The sequence below is a fragment of the Microcebus murinus genome, chromosome 4, assembly GCF_040939455.1.
Source record: "Microcebus murinus isolate Inina chromosome 4, M.murinus_Inina_mat1.0, whole genome shotgun sequence".
Lineage (NCBI taxonomy): Eukaryota > Metazoa > Chordata > Mammalia > Primates > Cheirogaleidae > Microcebus > Microcebus murinus.
Genome location: NC_134107.1, coordinates 18,947,563 through 18,973,578, shown reverse-complemented (window position 1 = coordinate 18,973,578; position 26,016 = coordinate 18,947,563). Strand labels below are relative to the sequence as shown.

The 26,016-nt window shown below is 36.4% G+C and overlaps 2 protein-coding genes across 2 annotated transcripts; both read left to right on the top strand.

Annotated features, from left to right (window-relative positions):
- The first annotated feature begins 9,495 nt into the window (after positions 1 to 9,495).
- Positions 9,496 to 10,425, top strand: LOC105884110 (olfactory receptor 4C6-like). The gene has a single exon (XM_012787823.2). The coding sequence runs from the start codon at positions 9,496 to 9,498 to the stop codon at positions 10,423 to 10,425; it is 930 nt and encodes a 309-aa protein (XP_012643277.2).
- An 8,334-nt stretch (positions 10,426 to 18,759) lies between these two features.
- On the top strand, positions 18,760 to 19,689 carry LOC105884145 (olfactory receptor 4C6-like). Its single transcript, XM_012787864.2, has one exon. It carries the CDS (start codon positions 18,760 to 18,762, stop codon positions 19,687 to 19,689), a length of 930 nt encoding a protein of 309 aa, XP_012643318.1.
- The last annotated feature ends 6,327 nt before the right edge of the window (positions 19,690 to 26,016 follow it).

The following is a 26,016-nucleotide window of genomic DNA, read 5'->3' as shown; positions in this document are numbered from 1 at the left end:
ACAGACTCCCCTGGGCTTATCACTTAATGTCAGTTTTAAAATGTCTGTACTTAGTCACTTGATCTATGTCATATTTGAAATAAAATTTCTTGAGAACTAAGAAAGGCAAATGTCCTGTAAAAGAAATAGATTTTCTTTGATGAATAAAGGCTTACCCTTATTTATTAAATAATGTTCAAATATGAGATGTAGAATTTAGATTTGAGGTATTTGATTATGTTTCTGTTAATAAAAAGCAAATTTATAAAAATATTTCCTTCTACCTTACATGCCTACTTTAATTAAGGATGATTCTCAAAGGTTAACAGAGGCATAATAATAAAAACCTTAAAATTATTATATAATATCTTAGAGTTCTTTGTTTCTTAGAATATAGCATGGATTCAAAAGCCTAGCCAAGTAGAATAAGATCTCCTGTTTCAAAAATAATAATGTGATATATCAACTTTACTCTTTTACGGATTTGTTGGACAGCTCAATAAATAGATAAATGTCCAGAACAGTGAGAATTAAATGGATCTGATGCCAAAAAAATGTCAGATTCTATCTGAAGATACTTTTACTGATAAGAAATTCCTTAAAGTGAAGAGCTCAGATTACTTAATCAAAGATAGATTTACCCTCATCCTATTTCATCTTTTAAAATCCAACAGAATCCATTAGAGATGTATAGACGAAAGATGCATATGCCAAATGATTCTCTAGGTTGTAAATTTTTGGGATCATGAACTATGCTGAGGTGATGACAATGATGTATTCTTTAAGTCAGCCCTGCTTACAGATTCCTTGGAACTCCAGCCTTTGCCTCTGGCTGGTGAACTGGGAAAAGGAGAAGTGCATTCCCTGAGGTGTATGTCCAACTGTGGTCACTATATTCTGGCATTGTATCTTGGTATCTGAGGCTGATGCCATCAATGGTTTAATCATTTAAAAAGTTGATTACCAAAACTACTTCCATGCTAACAGGCACTGTTGGTTCAACTGCCCAGGGATAATCTCTAGCAGCCAATGCTTTCTTGGCAAGAAGCTTTAGAGCTCAATCCTACCACTGAACTACCAAAATGGCCCCTATTCACAGGCCCCAATTTCCCCAACAAAGTGAAAGCTGATGTAAACTTATTACATCAACCACCTTCATGCTGTTTCTGTCCCCATTGCCCTGTCCAGTCAAGAACTGTGACTGAGGCCTCGTGCCTTTCTCCTATCTATGAATCCATGCCACCCCTCTGCCTTTGCACAAAGTATCTTCTTGTCACACAGAGCAGGGACACAGCTACATCCTCATTCAGGACTGTGTGTTCCTTGAGATTTTTCATTGTTTATATACGTGCAAGAAGAGGATATCTTTTTAATACGTAGACAATTGTTTCTAAAATTGGAGTACTTGTAGAAGATTTTTTGTTTGTTGTTTGTTTGTTTCCATAAAAAATATTCAATTTATTTATTTATTTTCTTTTATTATTACTCTAGGATATTATGGGGGTACAAACATTTTGGTTACATGTGATGACTTTTCCACATCCAAACCATGATTTGAGGCATGCCCTTGTAGTAGATTTTTTAAATGGAGATTCTTTAAAGTTCAGCCCTAGCCTTGGTATTCAGCCAAAATCTCTTATCAACTTCAACTTTGTCATTTGAAAGGCTAAAGAGCTAAATGCCTACATTAGTGTCATTTCTGACATCTCAGCCCCTCAGGGATATGACTGCCTAGGTTATCATCATGTGCAATCTGATAATGACACAATTACAAGCTAGTAATGGAAATCCAACTTATTGTCACTATATATATATATATATATATATATATATATTCATTCTCAAGCATTGGAGAACATTATAGATGTAACCTTGGTGTTCTATTGGATATCAAACATTAACGAGATTGATGCTCTTATAGTATAAATAGTTATAATACTAACCTCTTTTCCAACAGTGAACTCAGATGTGACAGCCACAGATGCAACTATTAGTAAATCACTTCAGTAACTAGCTTAATAGGGTCATGAAGCAAAATGATATCGTGCAACTATTTCCTACCACTTAAGGTATGTGAAATTTATATTTTAGTAATATTTTTGCTTTTTGTTTAGTTTGGAAATTGTAAAGAATGATGACTATTGGAAGGGGTCTGGATGAATTTTTCCAGTGTGATATTGAAGAAATGTTTCCAGGATAGGGCCTGGAAGAGGAAAAAGAGAAAGACGAGTTAAGAATTAGGATACCGAGTCATGTTAAAAATGCACTGTCATTGGAAGCATGTAAAATACTAGTGGATGTTCCAGGCAAAAGTTCTGGTGCCCACAAACACTTCCAAAATCAACTGTCTGGATTGCTTCCCAGCAGGAAGGGCAGCCACAGAAATTTATGTAGCTTTTATGGCTACTGAAGAACTAACAATTGCCAAGATTTCTGTTCTTGCTGTCCAGCATGAGAGACAAGTTCTAATACGCCAGAGCATGTAGGAAGAACACTGTACCATCAGTGCTACGAGGTTAACTCACGGTGCTGATATCTGAAACCAGCACAGTGGTTTCTGTGGGGCGCATTGTGTGGAGGCCCAGGCCTCTAGGAAGATGGGATGAGAGCTTCCCCTATTTGGTCACAGGAACCCCTAATAATAACCGATTGGAGTGGAAATTGGTTGGACACTTCTGCTCCAACCCGAGCTGGTAAAGGTAACAAAACCAAGCGGTTTCCAAGCTTGATCAATAATTTTAGTTAACTTATTCTTAGCACATTTTCTTCATAGTCTTTGTATTATAATGTCTGGATTCTTTTAAACTACAATGTATCAAATATACAGTCTTAAATCCCTTTAGGAATTTGTTTCTTTCTGATATTTTGAGATGGCAGAGTGTAAATTCTGTTTTTTTTTTAAATTCAATGCTATTTAATGTAAAGAATTTCCCATGATTGCTTTTTATTTAAGGATCTCTGGATTAAATGAATTAAATATATTTAAATGAAATATAATTTAATGGTTATTTTATTAATGTTATAAATGCTAAAATGCTAAGATGTTATAAATGTTAATATCAAACTTTTATATAAAGATTAAAATTTTTACATATGCTAGCCACTATTATTCTTGATTTAAAATTACTCATATTTTGCAAAACAATTATTGGCTCCAAAATCATGTAATATTCTTCCCAAAATTTTATATAACCAACATACTCTATGTTGTATATATTAAGCATTGATCCATTTTTCTATTTATTTAATTATTAGAAATCTCTTCATTGTAAATGATTTAATATTCAGTGTGTATGATTATCATTCTTATTAATAAATTTGTCCAGTAAAAACAAATACATATGTACACTTCAACTTCCCTATGGGATGCCAACACACTAAACACACAGGGAGGCTCAGATTCCCAGCACTTTGAAGTCTCCAATCCCTCTCTCTCTCTTGAACACAATAAATATAATGGAACCCTGGGACAGAGTGATAGCTGACGCACAAGCCCACTTCTGCATCACTGTTCTACCATACAATTCTGAAATTTTGGCAAATTCTATCCTAGTATGTTGAGGAGTAAATACTATTTGTGTACAATGACATTATCAAATACATTGGATCATAGAGAGCTGAGCTCCCCTGAGAACATGAAGCTGGAGTATTTGAATAACTAAAGGCTTCACATCAACACTCATAACCATAAGAGATTCCAAGATACAAAGCACAAGTCCCTCTCCTCACCACACTTTCAAGAAAACTACCACTTTTATTATACTCTTTCATTTCTCATCTCTCCTCAGTTTTCAACTCTCCCATCTGCTTGATCTTCTTCTGAGACCCTCTCACTTCCAAATGCCTTTGAATATTTATTAGTAAAGCTTTCCCAAATGAAAGGTTATAAATCAATTTTGCCATAGTTTCCTCTATTTTTATAGATATTTTTGATTTGAATTTGAATTCACTTTTATTTACTATGGTATAAAATATTTTACTAAATTGCACACTGTGAACGGAAGCCAGAGGGTCCTGTCGTGCCTGCTCTCCAGTGCACTGTTATTGCACAGTCTCCAAGCTACTACCTGATTATTCCCGAGGTCTACGGTGTCCAGGGGAACCCTCAAGTTTGGATCATGTTTTCTTCAGGGGAGTGTGGAGTCCTGGGATTCTCTCCTCCTATCCTTCCCCAGGTACCTTCTGATCTTGGTGAGTGGATCACTCCGTCTCCCTCTCCTTCACTCAGAATGTCTCCCATGACTTCTAAGATGATTTGCAAAGCTCTCTCCAAGAAGGTATATTCACAGGTGGACACCTTCCTGCAGCTTTCAGTCTTCTCCTTGAGAGCGACATGTGCAGGCTGCTTCTAGCACTCTCCACCTTGTCTCTAAACACATGTGGCTCTTGTTTGATCCACATCAGCTTATTCCTGCAAAGACAGCCACTTCCTAGGAGAGCCCTGATTGGAAAGAAGGTTAGGGTTAGAGATGTGTGTGTCACATGAGACATGATGATAACGTGAAACCAAAATGCTTGAAATAGAAGAAATTTATTACTCACAAGTTCCAAAGAGATTAGTGGTGCCCATAGGAGACTCATGGAAGTCGAGAGGCATCAGGGAGTTCAACCAGTAGGAGGGGAGCAAATGCTGACAAGTGTGGCTATGCCTTTATTAAGGTCCATGGACATCATCCCTCAGGTCTTCTTGTGGGGGTTGTGATTGGATAGATTGAAGAAAACCCACAAGTAAAGAGAGGACTGATTTAGTTGCCTCTGGCATTGACCGTTAGGTTTTATCACAGTCAGAAGCTGTGGGGTACATTGGGCTGTGGGTTAGTAAGTGAGGAACAAGTGGGGTATAAGTCACAAACAACCAGGCCAAAACTGACTGGATGTGATGGGGATTTAAACAATTTATGTCAGGCCAAAAAATGGGTGCCAAGACAGCAACTTCATTAAAGAAATTTATAACATGAAGGAATTAAAGCTGTAATTCCTTAAGTCAGAAATGGCAAAATATTACTTGAAAATACCTTTTTTAAAAAATTGGATACACTTAAAATGAACTTATCTGCCTTGATAAAATTTTTCTGATCACAGTGGCAACTTCCTGGGCTCACATATGACTCCTATGTGGGAAGTGGAATCTGGAGACAAGATTCGATTCAGGATACTTCATATAACATACATTGTAGTTTCTGTAAGACTGTGGTCATCCTGTAGTTCAGGTACAGATCATGGTGCAGAAATAAAGGATTACACTGTTAAAATTATGGTCTAGTTTTCTGCTTGTGTAAGATTAGCATGTTGGTCTGGCCCCAGAGATTTTCTTGCCCCTGAGAACACCCAGTTATTGAAGTAGGTGGCTGAGAAATCACTGGAGCAGGGATTAGCACCTCCATCAGTGGAGAACCATCCTCAAGGGATGCAAGGGAAATGATGCAAGTCTGGCTGTATCACAACTGCTCAAATAACCCAGGTCAGTCAGCCAGTGGGGATCAAATATTCATGACGTATCTCCTCAGAAGCTGAACAAAAACCGTTTCTACATTCAGCTAAAAATACTGTCACCAAGAATTTAAAAAGGAAGATGAAATGATTAGGTAAATGCTCTACTGGGCTACTCTGTAGCAATTGTTCAATTGGAAACTGTTCTTAATCAAAATATTCTTGCTGACTCAGAGGGATTATTTTCTCATTAGTCTCATAGATTATTCTGCCTTCTACTTTAAATTTTTTTTTTTTGTACGTGAACAATAGAATTCTAGTTCCTAAAATTTAACCAAAAGTTAATAGTTGGATGACTTTTTCCCCATTTCTGTCTGGGCAACTTGCCTCCACAGTTAGAAACGTCAAGTTGAAATAATTTCAACTGTTTCTTTGACACTCTGAAGAATTTACTTCACGGGAATCATCTTGGATGTGGTAAGAAGATCTCAGGTTACACCTCAGATGGCCTTAGAATCTACACACAGCTGTCCACTTTTAAATTGTGGTAAAGACTAAGCTCCAAGAATCACCTTATTATTTGGATAAGTGGTATGTAGATTTTAGTTATTGTATAGAATTATAGCATAGAAATGACTTTCAAAATATAAAATCAGCAATTGAATTGATTTTATTGAAAGATTACATATATATCTAAAAGTATGTCTCCTAAAGTATGATAATAATTCTCACTCAATACCTGTCTGGTCTCATTTCCTCTTCATCCTATGGTCTGTTTTTCTCTTCCTCCTACAGTCTGGTCTCCTCTTCCTCATCTGTAAATATTGCTTTATCTGTGAGCAATATTTATTCTCTGAGCAAGAAACTTTGAGTTATGAATTTGAGTTCTACCTTCAGTTAGACTAAGTAATTTTGCTTGAACTACTTTTGTACCCTTTAGAGCAAATATTTTAAAAATTAAATAACCCAGCCTTTAACCAATTATATTGGGTAAATAACATTATATGGGTTGATTTCCAAAGAGTGCTCATAGGCAGCAAGAATGGGAAAACATAATACATCTGGAAATAGCTGCTAGGAAAGTCTCTGAAACCCTTTTTTCTTCTCTCTTTGTCTTTTTTTCTCCCTTTCTCTATCTCCCTGCCTAAATCCCTTGTTTTTCTCTCTCTTGCCTCTCTCTGCCTATATCTGTGTCTTCCACACTCTTTTCATTCTTCTTTCCTACTTTCTCTCTCTCCATGTTGTTTGTTTGTTTGTCCCCAAGACCTTTTCTTTCTTTTCTTCCCTACTTGGCCTCTAATCACTGATTAAATAAAAAATATGTTACTTTCCTTAAAATCTGTAATATTTTATCAATATTATGTTTGGTTAATTCTTTTTATTTAAGAAGGACATCAATTCTTCTACATCTCTATGTGTCAAAATATAACTACTAAATTGAGGTGTACAGGAATGGCTGTAGTGAAGGTGACATTGATGATGATAATGATCATTGCAGTGGTGACAATGTGGTGGTGGCGATGGTGGTGGTGATGGTGGTGCTGATGCTGGTGGTGGTGATGGTGGTGGTGGTGACACTGGTGGTGATGCTGCTGCTGGTGGTGGTGACGATGGTGGTTGTCATGCTGGTGGTGGTGATGGAGGTGGTGGTGATGCTGGTGGTTACTTCAGACCTAATTTTTAAAATTACAGTATTATTGCCAGTTTCACTCTGAAAGATTCTAGTGAAGTTAGTTGTACTCTTACTAACTAGTCCTAGTTTTACCAGAAGGGAAAGGAATATGGAAGACATTTGTATTAAGGATTTTTTTGAAGGCATTCAGTGGTAAAATTGCTTGTCCAGTTGAATGCTCACAGAGTTTCATAGGCCATATAGGTACTCAAGAGTTCACTGGAAAAAAATCACACTTTGTATACATATATATTTTTTTTCTACAATTTATATATGTACATATATTCAAATAGAATTGAGAAGGAAAGATCACTCAGAGTCAAGTTTCCTGGAATTCAAATCCAAACTATACCACTCACTAACCCTTGAGCAAGTGACAAAGTCATTATGACAAATAAATGCTAATTGTTGTTATTAATGTTATCATTTTGACTTGACTATATTGAAGAATCCACTTAGATCCAAAATAACTATCATTGTCTTTTATCTAGTAATTTAAAAGTCCAATGAGTAAGGGAGGGGGGCTGGTAACTAGAGTTGAATGTCAGGTGGGAAATTCAATTCTGTGTTGTATCAACAGGGAGTCACTGCAGGATCCAACCCTTAAGGACAGACAGGGCACAGATTTTTACTTAGAGAAGGGGCTTTCGATATTTTGAACTTGAAATGTGCCATCCCTTAAGGAAATTGTACCCAGAAGCATAAACAATTAATGCAAATAAGAATGAGTGTGCTTGAAGAGAACACAGTCAGTCCTGCTGTCACTCATCTAGTCAACTCTCTTTACATTGCAGATGAGGAAACCAAGACTCAGAGATTCCAGCATCATACCTAAATTTACAGACTACATTGGTGACGCAACCTGGAATTAAACACACTTCTCATTTCCTGACTCACAGGTCAGTGCTCTTTCTACTTTACAAGTAAAGTTGCAAGAAATTTCTCAGTTATTGGGCTGGCAGGGAGAGGATGAGATAAAGTAGTAAATGGCATTTCCCCAGTCTCCTGTGGTTGCTCCACACTTTGTGTAAAGGATGGTGGGGAGTGAGTTATTGAATAGCAAGAATGAATTTTCATCATTCACATAGTGTATAATCCAAATATCAATGTAAAACTGTGCCTTTTTCAAAATTCCTAAAATATTGAATTCAACCTCTGCTTAAAATTTCTCTGTAATATGAGACATGTTTTGTCTCGCAGCTTTCATCTTGGTTGCAGTAGTAATTCCCCTTGAACATCAAATAATCTGTTGTTCTCTTCTCCTGTGGTGGAACATAGTAGGTAAGAATTTGAGCTGTGTGATTAAAGTGCCAGCTCCACAATAAAATAATCATAAAACCTTATTCTAGAGATTTAACTTCCCAAGGCTTCCGTTTCTCTTTACAATGGGAGTAATACAGTCTGCTACCTTATATGGTACCTTCAGATTTATATGAGGTAATATATCTAACATACTTGACACAGTGAACAGCAACACAGTTAGACAATCCCTCAAAGCTAATTGTTTAGTTGCTATCATTGTTATACTTAGAATCCTTATCTGCTTTTAAGGGACAGAGAAACTGAAAGGAATGGCTTGGGCTGATTCCAGGTCCAACTCAGTTGTACTAGGCATATGGATTTTTGTTAGACAATCATGGTTTGTAATTTTCATCATTGAACAAAATATTAGTCAATAATATATAATCATTATTTTCAGGTATATGATCATTTACAATTTAGAAGTAAAGCAAAAAAATACAAAAGAATTACATTAATTTTCTAAAAAAAGAAAAGCAGAGAAGAACAACCCACAACACCAGATTGCTTGTAAATTAAATAGGAAAATAATTATAATGTACTTAAACGAGTGATTGCTGAATGATAAGCTCACAGACTAATTCCTAGAAAAGCAATACTGATGTTTGAGGGCACTGATTGTGGAGTCAGAAAATATGGTCCACATTTTGGCTTCCCACCTCACCAGGTATGCAACCTCGGTTAAGTTTCCCAAACTTTATAAGAGTCACTTCCTTTTTATATAAAATAAATCTAATAATAGGATTATTCTAGTGCCTGTGATGAGGAATTGTCTGAAATATAAGTTAGGGACTCAAAAATGTGGTCACTAATAATAACAATCAGAAAAGTAGGTAAAGGAAAAAGAGAAACGTATTTGATATGGAAGAACAATTTAGAAAGATGGGAGAAAAGGTTTGGGGAAACTTGTATTAATGAAGTATCTGTGTTTTAAATTCTTTATTTAGCACATTCTTAAAAGCCAAATGTTTGGATGGTGAATAAATGAGTAAAAAACAACAGTTTCCAGTGGTCCTGGAAGTACAGGAAGCCAACTAGTAACTAATTACAAATCATATCTGGACTTTTTTTAGGATTCTCAGCTCACATCTGGTAGTCATACTAGCACCTGCTAAATGGAAAATAAAAGCAATGTGACAGATTTCATTCTTCTGGGCCTTATAGAGAACACAGAGTTGCGGAAAATATCTTCTGCCGTGTTTGTAATCATTTATGTGGCCACAGTACTGGGAAATCTACTCATTGTGGTCACCATAAACACAAGTCAGAGTCTTAGATCACCTATGTATTTTTTTCTTGCCTTCTTGTCCATTTCGGATGTCATCTTCTCTTCTGTCATCACCCCGAAGATGATTGTGGACTCCCTCTCTAAGAGCACTACCATCTCCCTTGAAGGCTGCATGACCCAGCTCTTTGCAGCACACTTCTTTGGTGGTGTGGGGATCATCCTGCTCATCGTGATGGCCTATGACCGCTACGTGGCCATCTGTAGGCCCCTGCACTACACGAGCATCATGCGTCCTAGCGTGTGCCGCCTGATGGTGGCAGGGGCTTGGGTGGGGGGATTTCTGCATGCAGCAATACAGCTCCTCTTCATGTGTCAAATACCCTTTTGTGGTCCTAATGTCATGGACCACTTTCTATGTGATTTGTTTCAGTTGCTGGAACTTGCCTGCATGGATACCTCTATCCTGGGCCTCTTAGTCACCCTCAACAGTGGGGTGATGTGTGTGGCCATCTTCCTCATCCTAATTGCCTCCTACACTGTCATTCTATGTTCCCTGAAGTCTCACAGCTCTGAAGGGCGGCGCAAAGCCCTCTCCACCTGCGGCTCCCACCTCACAGTGGTTGTGTTGTTCTTCGTGCCATGTATTTTCTTGTACATGAGGCCTGTAGTCACTTACCCCGTTGACAAGGTAATGACTTTGTCTGAATCAGTCGTCACACCCATGCTAAATCCGTTGATCTACACCCTGAGGAATGCAGAGGTGAAAACTGCCATGAAGAAACTTTGGATGAAACAGGGGACATTGGATGGCAAATAACTGTCATGCTGAGAATATGGTGTGTTTTTCCGATGTAGAGGTCATTCTTTCAAACATGCATGGAAACTAAACCTGTGAATTGTCCTTGGCAGCCAGAAGCACCTTTAAAACTATAGACTCTGATGTGCAATTCAGATTATTTACAGTTTAGAGATTATGATACTGTCCTGCTTTATACCTATCCTTAGTTCTCATTGCCTCAGAATCGCCTCATCTTGTCCTAGTATTCCCTGATCCGATCTGCTTGCAGCTGCCTTCACATCTGCAAACACAGCTGGAACCCTCACCCCTGCCTCACTGAGCATCAGTCTTAGAAGCACACAAGCCTTTCCTGATCTCAGTGATTTTGTTTTTTTCACCTCAAAATGAGCCCTCGCCCTCTTCACGAGGTTGTTTCTCTCCAACTTCCAGTAGTAGTTAGATTAAGTTGCATTTTCTCAGAGAATCCTCTCCCTCAATGATTGTATTCAAACTTTCTTCCATTCCCAACATTATTCTCTATCTTAACATCTTCATTTTCCTAGTAACAGTTAGCAAAAGTATAATTATTTTTGTATAATTACCACTTGACTTTTGTTACTTCCCATATCCCTCTCTAGACTGGATGTCAGTGAGGGAAGAACTTTTGTTTTATTTATGGTTGGCACCTATTAGGTTTTTCAATAAGTATTTGTTGAATAAGTGTAGAACACAAGAGCTTTTGTTTCTCCAAATAGCCAAATCAAGATGGTTAGGGAAGATAATGAGACAGTCAATAACTAATTTAATTTAATTTAATTTAATTTATAATAAACAAAAATGTCTTCTGTCATCACCCCCAAGATGATTGTGGACTCCCTCTTTGAGAGCACTACCATCTCCCTTGAAGGCTGCATGACCCAGCTCTTTGCAGCACAGTGAAGAACTAGTTAATGGAAATGGAGGGCTATGAGTATATTTTGGGGGATACTTCATAGTGAGTACACAGAGAAGGATTCTATAATCAGGTGATAGTTCAGCTGATTTTATATTCTTTTGAGATTTCCTCAGGAAAATTTATTAAATATATTAATTAATGTTTAATGATAATAAATAGCATTGATAATTTAAAAAATGATCAGAAGGAAAAGGACATATACAGATTAATGGAATGAAGAATCTAGAGAGACAAATGCTGTTTAGACCTACCATGATATTTTACAAGAAACTCTGAAAGACCAGTGTGAGTGAACATAATGATCCAAGTAAAAAGTGGAAAGAAAAGGGACCAGAAATGTAGCAAGTATCAGATTAAGTAGAGATAATACATCTAAGGTTCTAGCTCCTCCACCCCAAATCCCCAAAAAGAATGAATTTTGTTTTAAACTCTTCAAAATAACCCAAGGTCAAAAATACTTTCAGAACACAAACTCTAACTATTTTGCTGTAAAGGAGTTCTACAACATGGCATGAGGAGATTTTGTAGATCAAAATAAACAGATAAATAATTATAATTTTTTAAATAACATAAAATAAGCATTTTGTAACTAGCTCCTATTTGTACTTTAATTTTCTATTGTAAATTAGATACCTCCTTAAATACCTCCTTAAAATATTTCAGAATACAGTAGCCATCTTGGCTTTATGTTTCTTTATTTTTTTCTCTCATCAACACAGAAGGAAATTCCACAATAATGTGATTATTCAGACCATTGTTAAAACCTTATGATGATTTTTTATTATAATCACAGAATAAAAACATTGAATTGGACCTTATAGTGAAGTCATTAATTTTATATTTGATTATGTGAGGATTAATAACTTGACAAATGTCAGTCAAATAAACAGCTTAACATTAGTTTTAGGTTTATGCTCCTTGTTGTATAGTTGAGAGTTTTTCTGACAATGTGATCTTATAATTTAGGATCACTTGCCAGTTTGTTCACTACTTTTCTGTAGATGATTAAAATTAATTGTCATTCAATGGTGTGCTTTTTTTTATTAAGTACATTTCCATAAGTAAATCTTGGCAATATTATTATTTCAAAATATTAAGGGGGTACAAGTATTTTTGTCACATGGGTATCTTTTACAATGCTTAAGTTGGGGCTTTTAATATAGTGCATCTCATGGGTAGGTTGAGATGGATTTGCTTCCACTATAATTTTCAACTCATCATTATCTACCTTAGTCTCAGGTGGCCCAAATAGCTCATTTTGAAGATTAAAACCACCACAATGGAACTTCTTCATTAACCTCATCCTTCCCACACACTTTATTGATATTTCGAGCTCTCTGCGCTGCTCTGGCTCCATGACAGAACTCACATAGAAAATAACACAAATTTTTTACTTATCCATGGTTTCACAAAAATTACTCTAAGAACTATGAAAGAAAATCACAAGCAAAAATCACAAGCAATAATCACAAGCAAAAAAAGTATGAGGATGTACCTTCACAATAAAAATGAAACAACAGTGTTAAAGTGAAATATCAGAGATAGCAACTATCAAATATCCCACTTAATGAAATCAAGCATTTCACACTCAGTAACCTAAATCCAAAGAACTCAAGCAAATCAGCAAGAAAAAAATCAAATAACCCAATCAAAAAATAGGTGAAAGACATAAAAAGATCCAAAAAAAAAAAAGACAAATGGAGAAGAAAATATGAACAAAATGCACAAGATCACAAATCGTTATGGAAATTCAAATTAAAAAAACAGTGAGATATACCTTACCCCTGTCAGACTGGCCATTACTAAAATGTCAACAAACAATAGATGTTGTTATGGATGTGGTGAAGAGGGAACACCTATACACTATTGGTGGGAATATAAACCATTATAGCCTCTATGGAAAACAGGATGGAGATACCTCAAAGAACTAAGTTAGACTTAGCAATTGCATTACAAATGTGTACCCAAAGGAAAACGTTCTTTTTTCAAACTGACATCTGCATATTAATATTTATTGTAGCACAATTTACAATTGCAATGATATGGAATCAACCTAAGTGCCCATCAATTGATGTTTGGAAAAAGAAAATGTGATGTGGGTGTGTCTGTGTGTGTGTGTTAATATTAATATATAAGGGGTACTACTCCGTTGTGAAAGGCGATGAAATAATGTCTTTTGCAGCAATGGATATGGAAAACTAAGAAGTGGGGAGGGTGGGAGAGGAGTGAAAGATAAAAATCTACCTATTGTGTACAATGTACACAATCCTGATTCTGGGTGCACTGAAAGCCCTGATTTCAACATTACATAGTTCATCATGTAACAAAAATCATTTGTACCATTTCAATTTGTATTGAAAATTTTTAAAAAATCTATGTAAGTATAAATCCATTTAAAAACACCAGGAGGTATGTCTGACAGTTATTTGTACTATGACTACAGGCTAGATTGTGGTCCTTGGACGTAATCCTCAAACCTATTTAAAATAGCCTTTCTACTAATACTATTCTTGTACCATATAAGTCTTCATTACATTAGTGGTTTGGTTGAGTTAGTGGAACATGTCATTATTCTTCCCATCATTATATGTCATTCATCCTCACATATATCCACGTACCCACCTCCAGAGCCTAGGCTAAATGCAATCTATTCCTTTTCTGACTCAAAATTTAGGGTTCTTTAGGGGAAACCCACTTTAATCTTCTTTCAGAAGAATATGGAAGGAAGGCCTTCTGACTGGATGTGATGGGGATTTAAACAATTTATGTCAGGCCAAAAAATGGGTGCCAAGACAGCAACTTCATTAAAGAAATTTATAACATGAAGGAATTAAAGCTGTAATTCCTTAAGTCAGAAATGGCAAAATATTACTTGAAAATACCTTTTTTAAAAAATTGGATACACTTAAAATGAACTTATCTGCCTTGATAAAATTTTTCTGATCACAGTGGCAACTTCCTGGGCTCACATATGACTCCTATGTGGGAAGTGGAATCTGGAGACAAGATTCGATTCAGGATACTTCATATAACATACATTGTAGTTTCTGTAAGACTGTGGTCATCCTGTAGTTCAGGTACAGATCATGGTGCAGAAATAAAGGATTACACTGTTAAAATTATGGTCTAGTTTTCTGCTTGTGTAAGATTAGCATGTTGGTCTGGCCCCAGAGATTTTCTTGCCCCTGAGAACACCCAGTTATTGAAGTAGGTGGCTGAGAATTCACTGGAGCAGGGATTAGCACCTCCATCAGTGGAGAACCAACCTCAAGGGATGCAACTGGAATGATGCAAGTCTAGCTGTACCACAACTGCTCAAATAACCCAGGTCAGTCAGCCAGTGGGGATCAAATATTCATGACGTATCTCCTCAGAAGCTGAACAAAAACCGTTTCTACATTCAGCTAAAAATACTGTCACCTAGAATTTATAAAGGAAGATGAAATGATTAGGTAAATGCTCTACTGGGCTACTCTGTAGCAATTGTTCAAAATTGGAAACTGTTCTTAATCAAAATATTCTTGCTGACTCAGAAGGATTATTTTCTCATTAGTCTCATAGATTATTCTGCCTTCTACTTTAAATTTTTTTTTTGTACGTGAACAATAGAATTCTAGTTCCTAAAATTTAACCAAAAGTTAATAGTTGGATGACTTTATCCCCATTTCTGTCTGGGCAGCTTGCCTCCACAGTTAGAAACGTCAAGTTGAAATAATTTCAACTGTTTCTTTGACTCTCTGAAGAATTTACTTCACGGGAATCATCTTGGATGTGGTAAGAAGATCTCAGGTTATACCTCAGATGGCCTTAGAATCTTCACACAGCTGTCCACTTTTAAATTGTGGTAAAGACTAAGCTCCAAGAATCACCTTATTATTTGGGTAAGTGGTATGTAGATTTTAGTTATTGTATAGAATTATAGCATAGAAATGACTTTCAAAATATAAAATCAGCAATTGAATTAATTTTATTGAAAGATTACATATATATCTAAAAGTATGTCTCCTAAAGTATGGTAATAATTCTCACTCAATACCTGTCTGGTCTCATTTCCTCTTCATCCTATGGTCTGTTTTTCTCTTCCTTCTCCAGTCTGGTCTCCTCTTCCTCATCTGTAAATATTGTTTTATCTGTGAGCAATATTTATTCTCTGAGCAAGAAACTTTGAGTTATGAATTTGAGTTCTACCTTCAGTTAGACCAAGTAATTTTGCTTGAACTACTTTTGTACCCTTTAGAGCAAATATTTTAAAAATTAAATAACCCAGCCTTTAACCAATTATATTGGGTAAATAACATTATATGGGTATATATTGGGTAAATAACATTACCCATTATATTGGGTAAATAACATTACACTTTCCAAAGAGTGCTCATAGGCCGCAAGAATGGGAAAACATAATACATCTGGAAATAGCTGCTAGGAAAGTCTCTGATACCCTTTTTTCTTCTCTTTGTCTTTTTTTCTCCCTTTCTCTTTCTCCCTGCCTACACCCTTGTTTTTCTCTCTCTTGCCTCTCTCTGCCTATATCTGTGTCTTCCACACTCTTTTCATTCTTCTTTCCTACTTTCTCTCTCTCCATGTTGTTTGTTTGTTTGTCCCCAAGACCTTTTCTTTCTTTTATTCCCTACTTGGCCTCTAATCATTGATTAAATAAAAAATATGTTACTTTCCTTAAAATCTGTAATATTTTATCAATATTATGTTTGGTTAATTGTTCTTATTTAAGAAGGACATCAATTGTTCTACATCTCTAAGTGTCAAAATATGACTACTAAATTGAGGTGTACAGGAATGGCTGTAGTGATGATGGCATCAATGATGATGATGCATGTGGCAGTGGTGACGTTGGGGTGGTGGCGATGGTGGTGGTGGTGACACTGGTGGTGATGCTGCTGCTGGTGGTGGTGATGATGGTGGTTTTCATGCTGGTGGTGGTAATGGAGGTGGTGGTGATGCTGGTGGTTACTTCAGAACCTAATTTTTAAAATTACAGTATTATTGCCAGTTTCACTCTGAAAGATTCTAGTGAAGTTAGTTGTACTCTTACTAACTAGTCCTAGTTTTACCAGAAGGGAAAGGAATATGGAAGACATTTGTATTAAGGATTTTTTTGAAGGCCTTCAGTGGTAAAATTGCTTGTCCAGTTGAATGCTCACAGAGCTTCATAGGCCATCTAAGTACTCAAGAGTTCACTGGAAAAAAATCACACTTTGTGTGTGTATATATATATATATATATATCTTCTACAATTTATATATGCACATATATTCAAATAAAATTGAGAAGGAAAGATCACTCAGAGTCAAGTTTCCTGGAATTCAAATCCAAACTATACCACTCACTAACCCTTGAGCAAGTGACAAAGTCACTATGACAAATAAATGCTAATTATTGTTATTAATGTTTTCATTTTGACATGACTATATTGAAGAATCTACTTAGATCCAAAATAACTATCATTGTCTTTTATCTAGTAATTTAAAAGTCCAGTGAGTAAGGGAGGGGGGCTGGTAACTAGAGTTGAATGTCAGGTGGGAAATTCAACTCTGTGTTTTATCAACAGGGAGTCACTGCAGGATCCAACCCTTAAGGACAGACAGGGCACAGACTTTTACTTAGAGAAGGGGCTTTCGATATTTTGAACTTGAAATGAGCCATCCCTTAAGGAAATTGTACCCAGAAGCATAAACAATTAATGCAAATAAGAATGAGTGTGCTTGAAAAGAACATAGTCAGTCCTGTTGTCACTCATCTAGTCAACTCTCTTTACAGTGCAGATGAGGAAACCAAGACTCAGAGATTCCAGCATCATACCTAAATTTACAGACTACATTGGTGACGCAACCTGGAATTAAACACACTTCTCATTTCCTGACTCACAGGTCAGTGCTCTTTCTACTTTACAAGTAAAGTTGCAAGAAATTCCTCAATTATTGGGCTGGGAGGGAGAGGATGAGATAAAGTAGTAAATGGCATTTCCCCAGTCTCCTGTGGTTGCTCCACACTTTGTGTAAAGGATGGTGGGGAGTGAGTTATTGAATAGCAAGAGTGAACTCTCATCATTCACAGAGCGTATAGTCCAAATATAACAGTGCCTTTTTCAAAATTCCTAAAATATTGAATTCAACCTCTGCTTAAAAGTTCCCTGTAATATGAGACATGTTTCATCTCGCAGCTTTCATCTTGGTTGCAGTAGTAACTCCCCTTGAACATCAAATAATCTGTTGTTCTCTTCTCCTGTGGTGGAACATAGTAGGTAAGAATTTGAGCTGTGTGATTAAAGTGCCAGCTCCACAATAAAATAATCATAAAACCTTATTCTAGAGATTTAACTTCCCAAGGCTTCCGTTTCTCTTTACAATGGGAGTAATACAGTCTGCTACCTTATATGGTACCTTCAGATTTATATGAGGTAATATATCTAACATACTTGACACAGTGAACAGCAACACAGTTAGACAATTCCTCCAATCTAGTTGTTTAGTTGCCATCATTGTTATACTTAGAATCCTTATCTGCTTTTAAGGGACAGAGAAACTGAAAGGAATGGCTTGGGCTGATTCCAGGTCCAACTCAGTTGTACTAGGCATATGGATTTTTGTTAGACCATCATGGTTTGTAATTTTCATCATTGAACAAAATATTAGTCAATAATATATAATCATTATTTTCAGGTATATGATCATTTACAATTTAGAAGTTAAGCAAAAAAATTCAAAAGAATTACAGTAATTTTCCAAAAAAAAAAAAAAAAAAAAAAAGGAAAGCAGAGAAGAATAACCCACAACACCAGATTGTTTGTAAATTAAATAGGAAAATAATTATAATATACTTAAATGAGTGATTGATGAATGATAAGCTCACAGTCTAACTCCTAGAAAAGCAATACTGATGTTTGAAGGCACTGATTGTGGAGTCAGAAAATATGGTCCACATTTTGTCTTCCCTCCTCACCAGGTATGCAACCTCGGTTAAGTTTCCCAAACTTTATAAGAGTCACTTCCTTTTTATATAAAATAAATCCAATAATAGGATTATTCTAGTGCCTGTGATGAGGAGTTGCCTCAAATATAAGTTAGGGACTCAAAAATGTGGCCACTAATTATAACAATCAGAAAGGTAAGAGAAGGACAAAGAGAAACCTATTTGACATGGAACAACTATTTAGAAAGATGGGAGAAAAGGTTTGGGGAAACTTGTATTAATGAAGTATCTGTGTTTTAAATTCTTTATTTAGCACATTCTTAAAAGCCAAATGTTTGGATGGTGAATAAATGAGTTAAAAAAAAAAAAAAAAAACAGTTTCCAGTGGTCCTGGAAGTATAGGAAGCCAACTAGTCACTAATTATAAATCATATGTGGACTTTTTTTAGGATTCTCAACTCTCATTTGGAACTCATACCAGCACCTGCTAAATGGAAAATAAAAACAATGTGACAGATTTCATTCTTCTGGGCCTTATAAAGAATGCAGAGTTGCGGAAAATATCTTCTGCCGTGTTTGTAATCATTTATGTGGCCACAGTACTGGGAAATCTACTCATTGTGGTCACCATAATCACAAGTCAGAGTCTTAGATCACCTATGTATTTTTTTCTTACCTTCCTGTCCATTTCGGATGTCTTCTTCTCTTCTGTCATCACCCCCAAGATGATTGTGGACTCCCTCTCTGAGAGCACTACCATCTCCCGTGAAGGCTGCATGACACAGCTCTTTGCAGCACACTTCTTTGGCGGTGTGGGGATCATCCTGCTCATCGTGATGGCCTATGACCGCTACGTGGCCATCTGTAGGCCCCTGCACTACACGAGCATCATGCGTCCTAGCGTGTGCCGCCTGATGGTGGCAGGGGCTTGGGTGGGGGGATTTCTTCATGCAGCAATACAGCTCCTCTTCATGTGTCAAATACCCTTTTGTGGTCCTAATGTCATGGACCACTTTTTATGTGATTTGTTTCAGTTGCTGGAACTTGCCTGCATGGATACCTCTATCCTGGGCCTCTTAGTCACCCTCAACAGTGGGGTGATGTGTGTGGCCATCTTCCTCATCCTAATTGCCTCCTACACTGTCATTCTATGTTCCCTGAAGTCTCACAGCTCTGAAGGGCGGCGCAAAGCCCTCTCCACCTGCAGCTCCCACCTCACAGTGGTTGTGTTGTTCTTCGTGCCATGTATTTTCTTGTACATGAGGCCTGTAGTCACTTACCCTATTGACAAAGCAATGGTTGTGTCTGATTCAATCATCACACCCATGCTAAATCCGTTGATCTACTCCCTGAGGAATGCAGAGGTGAAAACTGCCATGAAGAAACTTTGGATGAAACAGGGGACATTGGATGGCAAATAACTGTCATGCTGAGAATACGGTGTGTTTTTCCTATGTAGAGGTCATTCTTTCAAACATGCATGGAAACTAACCTGTGAATTGTCCCTTGCAGCCAGAGGCACCTTTAAAACTATAGACTCTGATGTATGATTCAGATTATTTACAGTTTAGAGATTATGATACTGTCCTGCTTTATACATATCCTTAGTTCTCATTGCCTCAGAATCGCCTCATCATGTCCTAGGATTCCCTGATCCGATCCGCTTGCAGCTGCCTCCACTTCTACAAACACAGCTGGAACCCTCACCTGTCCCTCACTGAGCATCAGTCTTAGAAGCACACAAGCCTTTCCTGATCTCAATGATTTTGCTTTTTTCACCTCAAAATGAGCCCTCGCCCTCTTCACGAGGTTGTTTCTCTCCAACTTCCAGTAGTAGTTAGATTAAGTTGCATTTTCTCAGAAAATCCTCTCCCTCAATGACTGTATTCAAACTTTCTTCCATTCCCACCATTATTCTCTATCTTAACATCTTCATTTTCCTAGTAACAGTGGGCAAAAGTATAATTATTTTTGTATAATTACCACTTGACTTTTGTTACTTCCCATATCCCTCTCTAGACTGGATGTCAGTGAGGGAAGAACTTTTGTTTTAATTATGGTTGGCACCTATTAGGTTTTTTTAATAAGTATTTGTTGAATAAGTGTAGAACACAAGAGCTTCTGTTTCTCCAAATAGCCAAATCAAGATGGTTAGGGAAGAAAATGAGACAGCCAATAACTAATTTAATTTAATTTATAATAAACAAAAAAGTCAGAAAGTAATTATTAGAACTAGTTAATGGAAATGGAGGGCTATGAGTATATTTTGGAGGATACTTCATAGTGAGTACACAGAGAAGGATTCTATAATCAGGTGATAGTTCAGCTGGGTTTATATTCTTTTGAGATTTCCTCAGGAAAATTATTAAATATATTAATTAATAAGTTTAATGATAATGAAGAGCATCGATAATTTAAAAACTGATTAGAAGGAAATAGATATATACAGATTAATGGAATGAAGAATCTAGAGAGACAAATGCTGTTTAGAAACTACCATGATATTTTCAAGAAACTCTGAAAGACCAGTGTGAGTGAACATAATGATCCAAGTAAAAAGTGGAAAGAAAAGGGACCAGAAATGTAGCAAGTATCAGATTAAGTAGAGATAACACATCTAAGGTTCTAGCTCCTCTACCAACAAATCCCCAAAGAGAATGAATTTTGTTATAAACTCTTCAAAATAACCCAAGGTCAAAAATACTTTCAGAACACAAACTCTAACTATTTTGCTGTAAAAGAGTTGTACAACATTGCATGAGGAGATTTTGTAGATCAAAATAAACAGATGAATAATTATAAATTTTTTAAATAAGATAAAATAAACATTTTGTAACTAGCTCCTATTTGCGCTTTAATTTTCTATTGTAGAGTAAACTTCACAATACCTCCCTAAAATATTTCAGAATAAAGTAGCCATCTTGTCTTTATGTTTCTTTAGTTTTTTCTCTCATCAACACAGAAGGAAATTCCACAATAATTTGATTATTTGGACCATTGTTAAACCCTTATGATGATTTTTTATTATACTCACATAATAAAAACATTGAATTGGACCTTATAGTGAAGTCATTAATTTTATAATTGAATATGTGAGGATTAATAACTTGAAAAATGTCAGTCAAATAAACAGCTTAACATTAGTTTTAGCTTTATGCTCCTTATTGTATAGTTGAGAGTTTTTCTGACAATGTGATCTTATAATTTAGGATCACTTGCCAGTTTGTTCACTACCTTTCTGTAGATGATTAAAATTAATTCTCATTCAATGGTGTGCTTCTTTTTTATTAAGTACATTTCCATAAGTAAGTCTTGTCAATTTTATTATTTCAAAATATTAAGGGGACACAAGTTTTTTGTCACATGGATATCTTTTACAATGCTTAAGTTGGGGCTTTTAATATAGTGCATCTCATGGGTAGGTTGAGACGGATTTGCTTCCACTATAATTCTCAACTCATCATTATCTACCTTAGTCTCAGGTGGCCCAAATAGCTCATTTTCAAGATTAAAACCACCACAATGGAACTTCTTCATTAGCCTCATCCTTCCCACACACTTCATTGATATTCGAGCTCTCTGCGCTGCTCTGGCTCCTTGACAGAACTCACATAGAAAATAACACAAATCTTTTACTTATCCATGGTTTCACAAAAATTGCTCTAAGGACTATGAAAGTAAATCACAAGCAAAAATGTGCGTTTGAAAGTATGAGGATGTACCTTCACAATAAAAATGAAACAACAAGTGTTAAAGTGAAATATCTGAGATAGCAACTATCAAATATCCCACTTAATGAAATCAAGCATTTCACACTCAGTAACCTAATCCAAAGAACTCAAGCATATCAGCAAGAAAAAAGCAAATAACCCAATCAAAAAATAGGTGAAAGACATAAAAAGATCTAAAAAAAAAAAAATGAAAAATGGAGAAGAAAATATGAAAAAAAATGCTAACATCACAAATCGTTAGGGAAATTCAAATAAAAAAAAAAACAATAAGATATACCTTACCCCTGTCACACTGGCCATTACTAAAATGTCAAAAAACAATAGATGTTATGGATGAGGTGAAGAGGGAACACCTATACACTATTGGTGGGAATATAAACCATTATAGCCTCTATGGAAAGCAGGATGGAGATTCCTAAAAGAACTAAAGTAGACTTAGCAATTGCATTACAAATATGTACCCAAAGGAAAAAGTTCTTTTTTCAAACTGACATCTGCATATTAATATTTACTGTAGCACAATTTACAATTGCAATGATATGGAATCAACCTAAGTGCCCATCAATTTATGTTTGGAAAAAGAAAATGTGGAGTGTGTGTGTCTGTGTGTGTGTGTGTTAATATTAATATATAAGGAGTACTACTCCGTTGTGTAAGGGGATGAAATAATGTCTTTTGCAGCAATGGATATCGAAAACTAAGAGGTGGGGAGGGTGGGAGAGGAGTGAAAGATAAAAATCTACCTATTGTGTACAATGTACACAATCCTGGTGCTGGGTACACTGAAAGCCCAGACTTCAACATTACATAGTTCATCATGTAACAAAAAAACATTTGTACCCTCTAAAGCTATTGAAAATTTTTTAAAAGTCTATGTAAGTATAAATCCATTTAAAAACACCAGGAGGTAGGTCTAACAGTTATTTGTACTATGACTACAAGCTAGATTGTGGTCCGTGGACATAATCCTCAAACATATTTAAAATAGCCTTCCTACCAATACTAGTCTTGTACCATATAAGTCTTCATTACATTAGTGGTTTTGTTGAGTTAGTGGAACATGTCATTATTCTTCCCATCGTTATATGTCATTCATCATCACATATATCCAAGTAGCCACCTCCAGAGCCTAGGCTAAATGCATTCTATTCCTTTTCTGACTCAAAACTTAGGGTTCTTTGGGGGAAACCCACTTTAATCTTCTCTCAGAAGAATATGGAAGGAAGGCCTTCCATACCAGCATTGTCTATCCCTGAATTTCTTGATTATCCATTCATCAAAGGCTTGTACGTCTGATCAAATGATGAGAATACCACATCGGAGTCTGTAAATATCCAGACATTGCTCCGACAGTGAGAACCAAATGCTCCCTGCACTGAAGGATATGTTGCTCATACTTATCGTCATACAGAGGACTATATTTTGCTTCCTTGACCAAAGTTTTACGATTCAGAGGGAAAATTTCAACAGATTTCCATATGAATTGCACTCTTCAATTTGAGAAACTGTATTGGGAAATTATGTATCCTCTTTTTCTTTACCAGAAAGTAAATAATTACATTCATGTCACTGAGCAGCAGAATTGAAAACCTTGTGAGACATTCTATTTGTTTTGAAAGTTATACTTATGCATATGACATATTTCCCTGTGCCACCTTCTATAACATGTCTGTAAGTACTACTTCCATTGTATCAAGGAACTTTGTTACAATGTGCATCGTTTTATGAAAGTCCTTCTGAAATAATCCACGACATACAGGGCACTTATGATGCCATTAAGTGATTTCTCTATAAAAATCCAATGTCTTCACAGTAGTTGATTTTAAAGTGTACTTCATCTGGCCACTGTATCAGGGAATTATTGAATCCCAAATCCCAATGTTCACCACAGGGTGGCTGTATTAAGCTTCTGACAGAGTCTCTAGTCTGCATATGCTCACACAGTAGACACCTCCAAAAACATCTGGGCATTAGGGTGTTGGGTTTCAATGGCATTGCATGGGCAAATTCACTTTATAAATTTCCTAGAGCAGCAGTTCCCATCATTTTTGGCACCAGGGACTGGTTTCATGGAAAAAAATGTTTCCATCACCCCAGTGGGGGTGGGGGTGGGGCTGGGGAAGGTTTCAAGATGATTCAAGTGCATTACATTTATCGTGCACGTTATTTCCATTACTATAACATTGTTATATGTAATGAAATAATTATACAGCTCACCATAATGCAGAATCTGTGGGAGCCCTGAGCTTGTTTTCCTGCAACTAGACAGTCCTTATTATGGTCTCTGTGTAATCAAACCTCTCTGCTAAGGATAATTTGTATTTGCAGCCCTCCCCAGAACTAGCATCACCACCGCAGATCCTTCTCAGATCATCAAGCATTTGATTCTTAAAAGGAAAGCAACCTAGATCCTTCGCATGTGCAGTTTACAGTGGGGTTTGCACTCCTATAAGAATCTAATGCTACAGCTGATCTGACAGGAGGCAAAACTCAGGCAGTGATGTGAGTGATGGTGAGTGGTTGTAAATACAGATGATGCTTCGCTTGCTCGCCGACATTTCATCTCTTGCTATGTGGCCTGTTTCCTAACAGGCCATGGACTGGTACCAGTCTACCAGCAGGGTGTTTCAGACTGCAGTCCTAGAGCCAGTGCTATTTCTTTCTTGTTACTAGGATGTGAAAGAGATAGTGGTATGGCAAGGTTTGTAAGATGTCTATGATGGTCCCAGAAACTTGCCTGTCTCCCTCCAGAATCTGTATTTTGTCTATTATAGATTGATCAGTCACATTAGACTAATAATATTTTTGTAGCTCCCACATTTTTTCGAGGTTCTTCTGAAGAGGAAACTATTGTAACATTATCAATGTAATGAATTAACTTAGCTTGAGTATGGTCATATCTAAATTTCATTTCACCAAATTATGGCAGTATGCTAAGTTTATATCCTTGAAAAAATGCTAAATATGTGTTGTATTTCTTTCCACAAAAAAAGCAAGCTATTCCTGATACTTCTTTGATTCTAAAAGTTTATCTGGAAGCATACAGATATGGAAACTGCAACTAAACTTTAAAAAAATAGTCAGCAATTCTGGATAAGACAGATTACAATTTTACCACAACTAGAATAATTTAGCACTAGTATATATCTGTATATATTATATATATATAGTATATATATGTAAATGAATAAAAGGGCTTATAAATTAATCCAATTTCATATACATATTTAAAACGAGTGTTTCAGTTAGGACGTTATGTTATTGGTACAAATGACAGAACACTCAATTCAACATGTGCTGGAATGTGAGAATATTTATTCATTGACTAACATAAGTATAAACTTCAATGTTATGACAAGCTTCAGGGTTAGTTGATAAAATGGATCAATGATGTTATCAAGGAGGCTTTTCTTCATTCAATGCGTCCCCTATGTCACAGTGTTGGACTGAACATGGCTCTCCTGTCACTGGAAGGATTGCTATCTGTAGGAATTGGCAACTGTGGCAGAGATAATCGATCTTGATTATCATGTGGAAAGGGAGGTGCTGTCACACAATGGTGGCAAGGAGTAATATTTTTGTCTCCCACCTACTTGGGCACATCTTGATACTCTCGTGTCTAATTAAATATAAACATTCAGGAATCCTGTTTTGAATTGGCACAGCGACCAGGGATCAGAATTTTGGGGGTCAAAGATCTGGACTACACCTTTAGAGAAGTCATTGAGACCAGTAGAGATAGTTGCCCAAGGTTAAGTGGGAGGAATAGAATTGATAATGAAGAAAGGAGATGGTAAATAGCAGTTGCAACTCTAAAATCACCTGCAGTGGCAAAGGGCAAAATTTGTCCCTTAAACTTTTCTTTCTAATTTTCACCCAGGAAGAGAATCCTAAAGGAGCTGTTAGTATGATGTGTATGAAGAAATAGATTCAAGTGGCATGAAGAGTAGCCTGTGATGTATATGGGGATGTACTGTCCTGCCTTCTCTTTGGGAAGAAAGGTTTATTTCTCCAGTT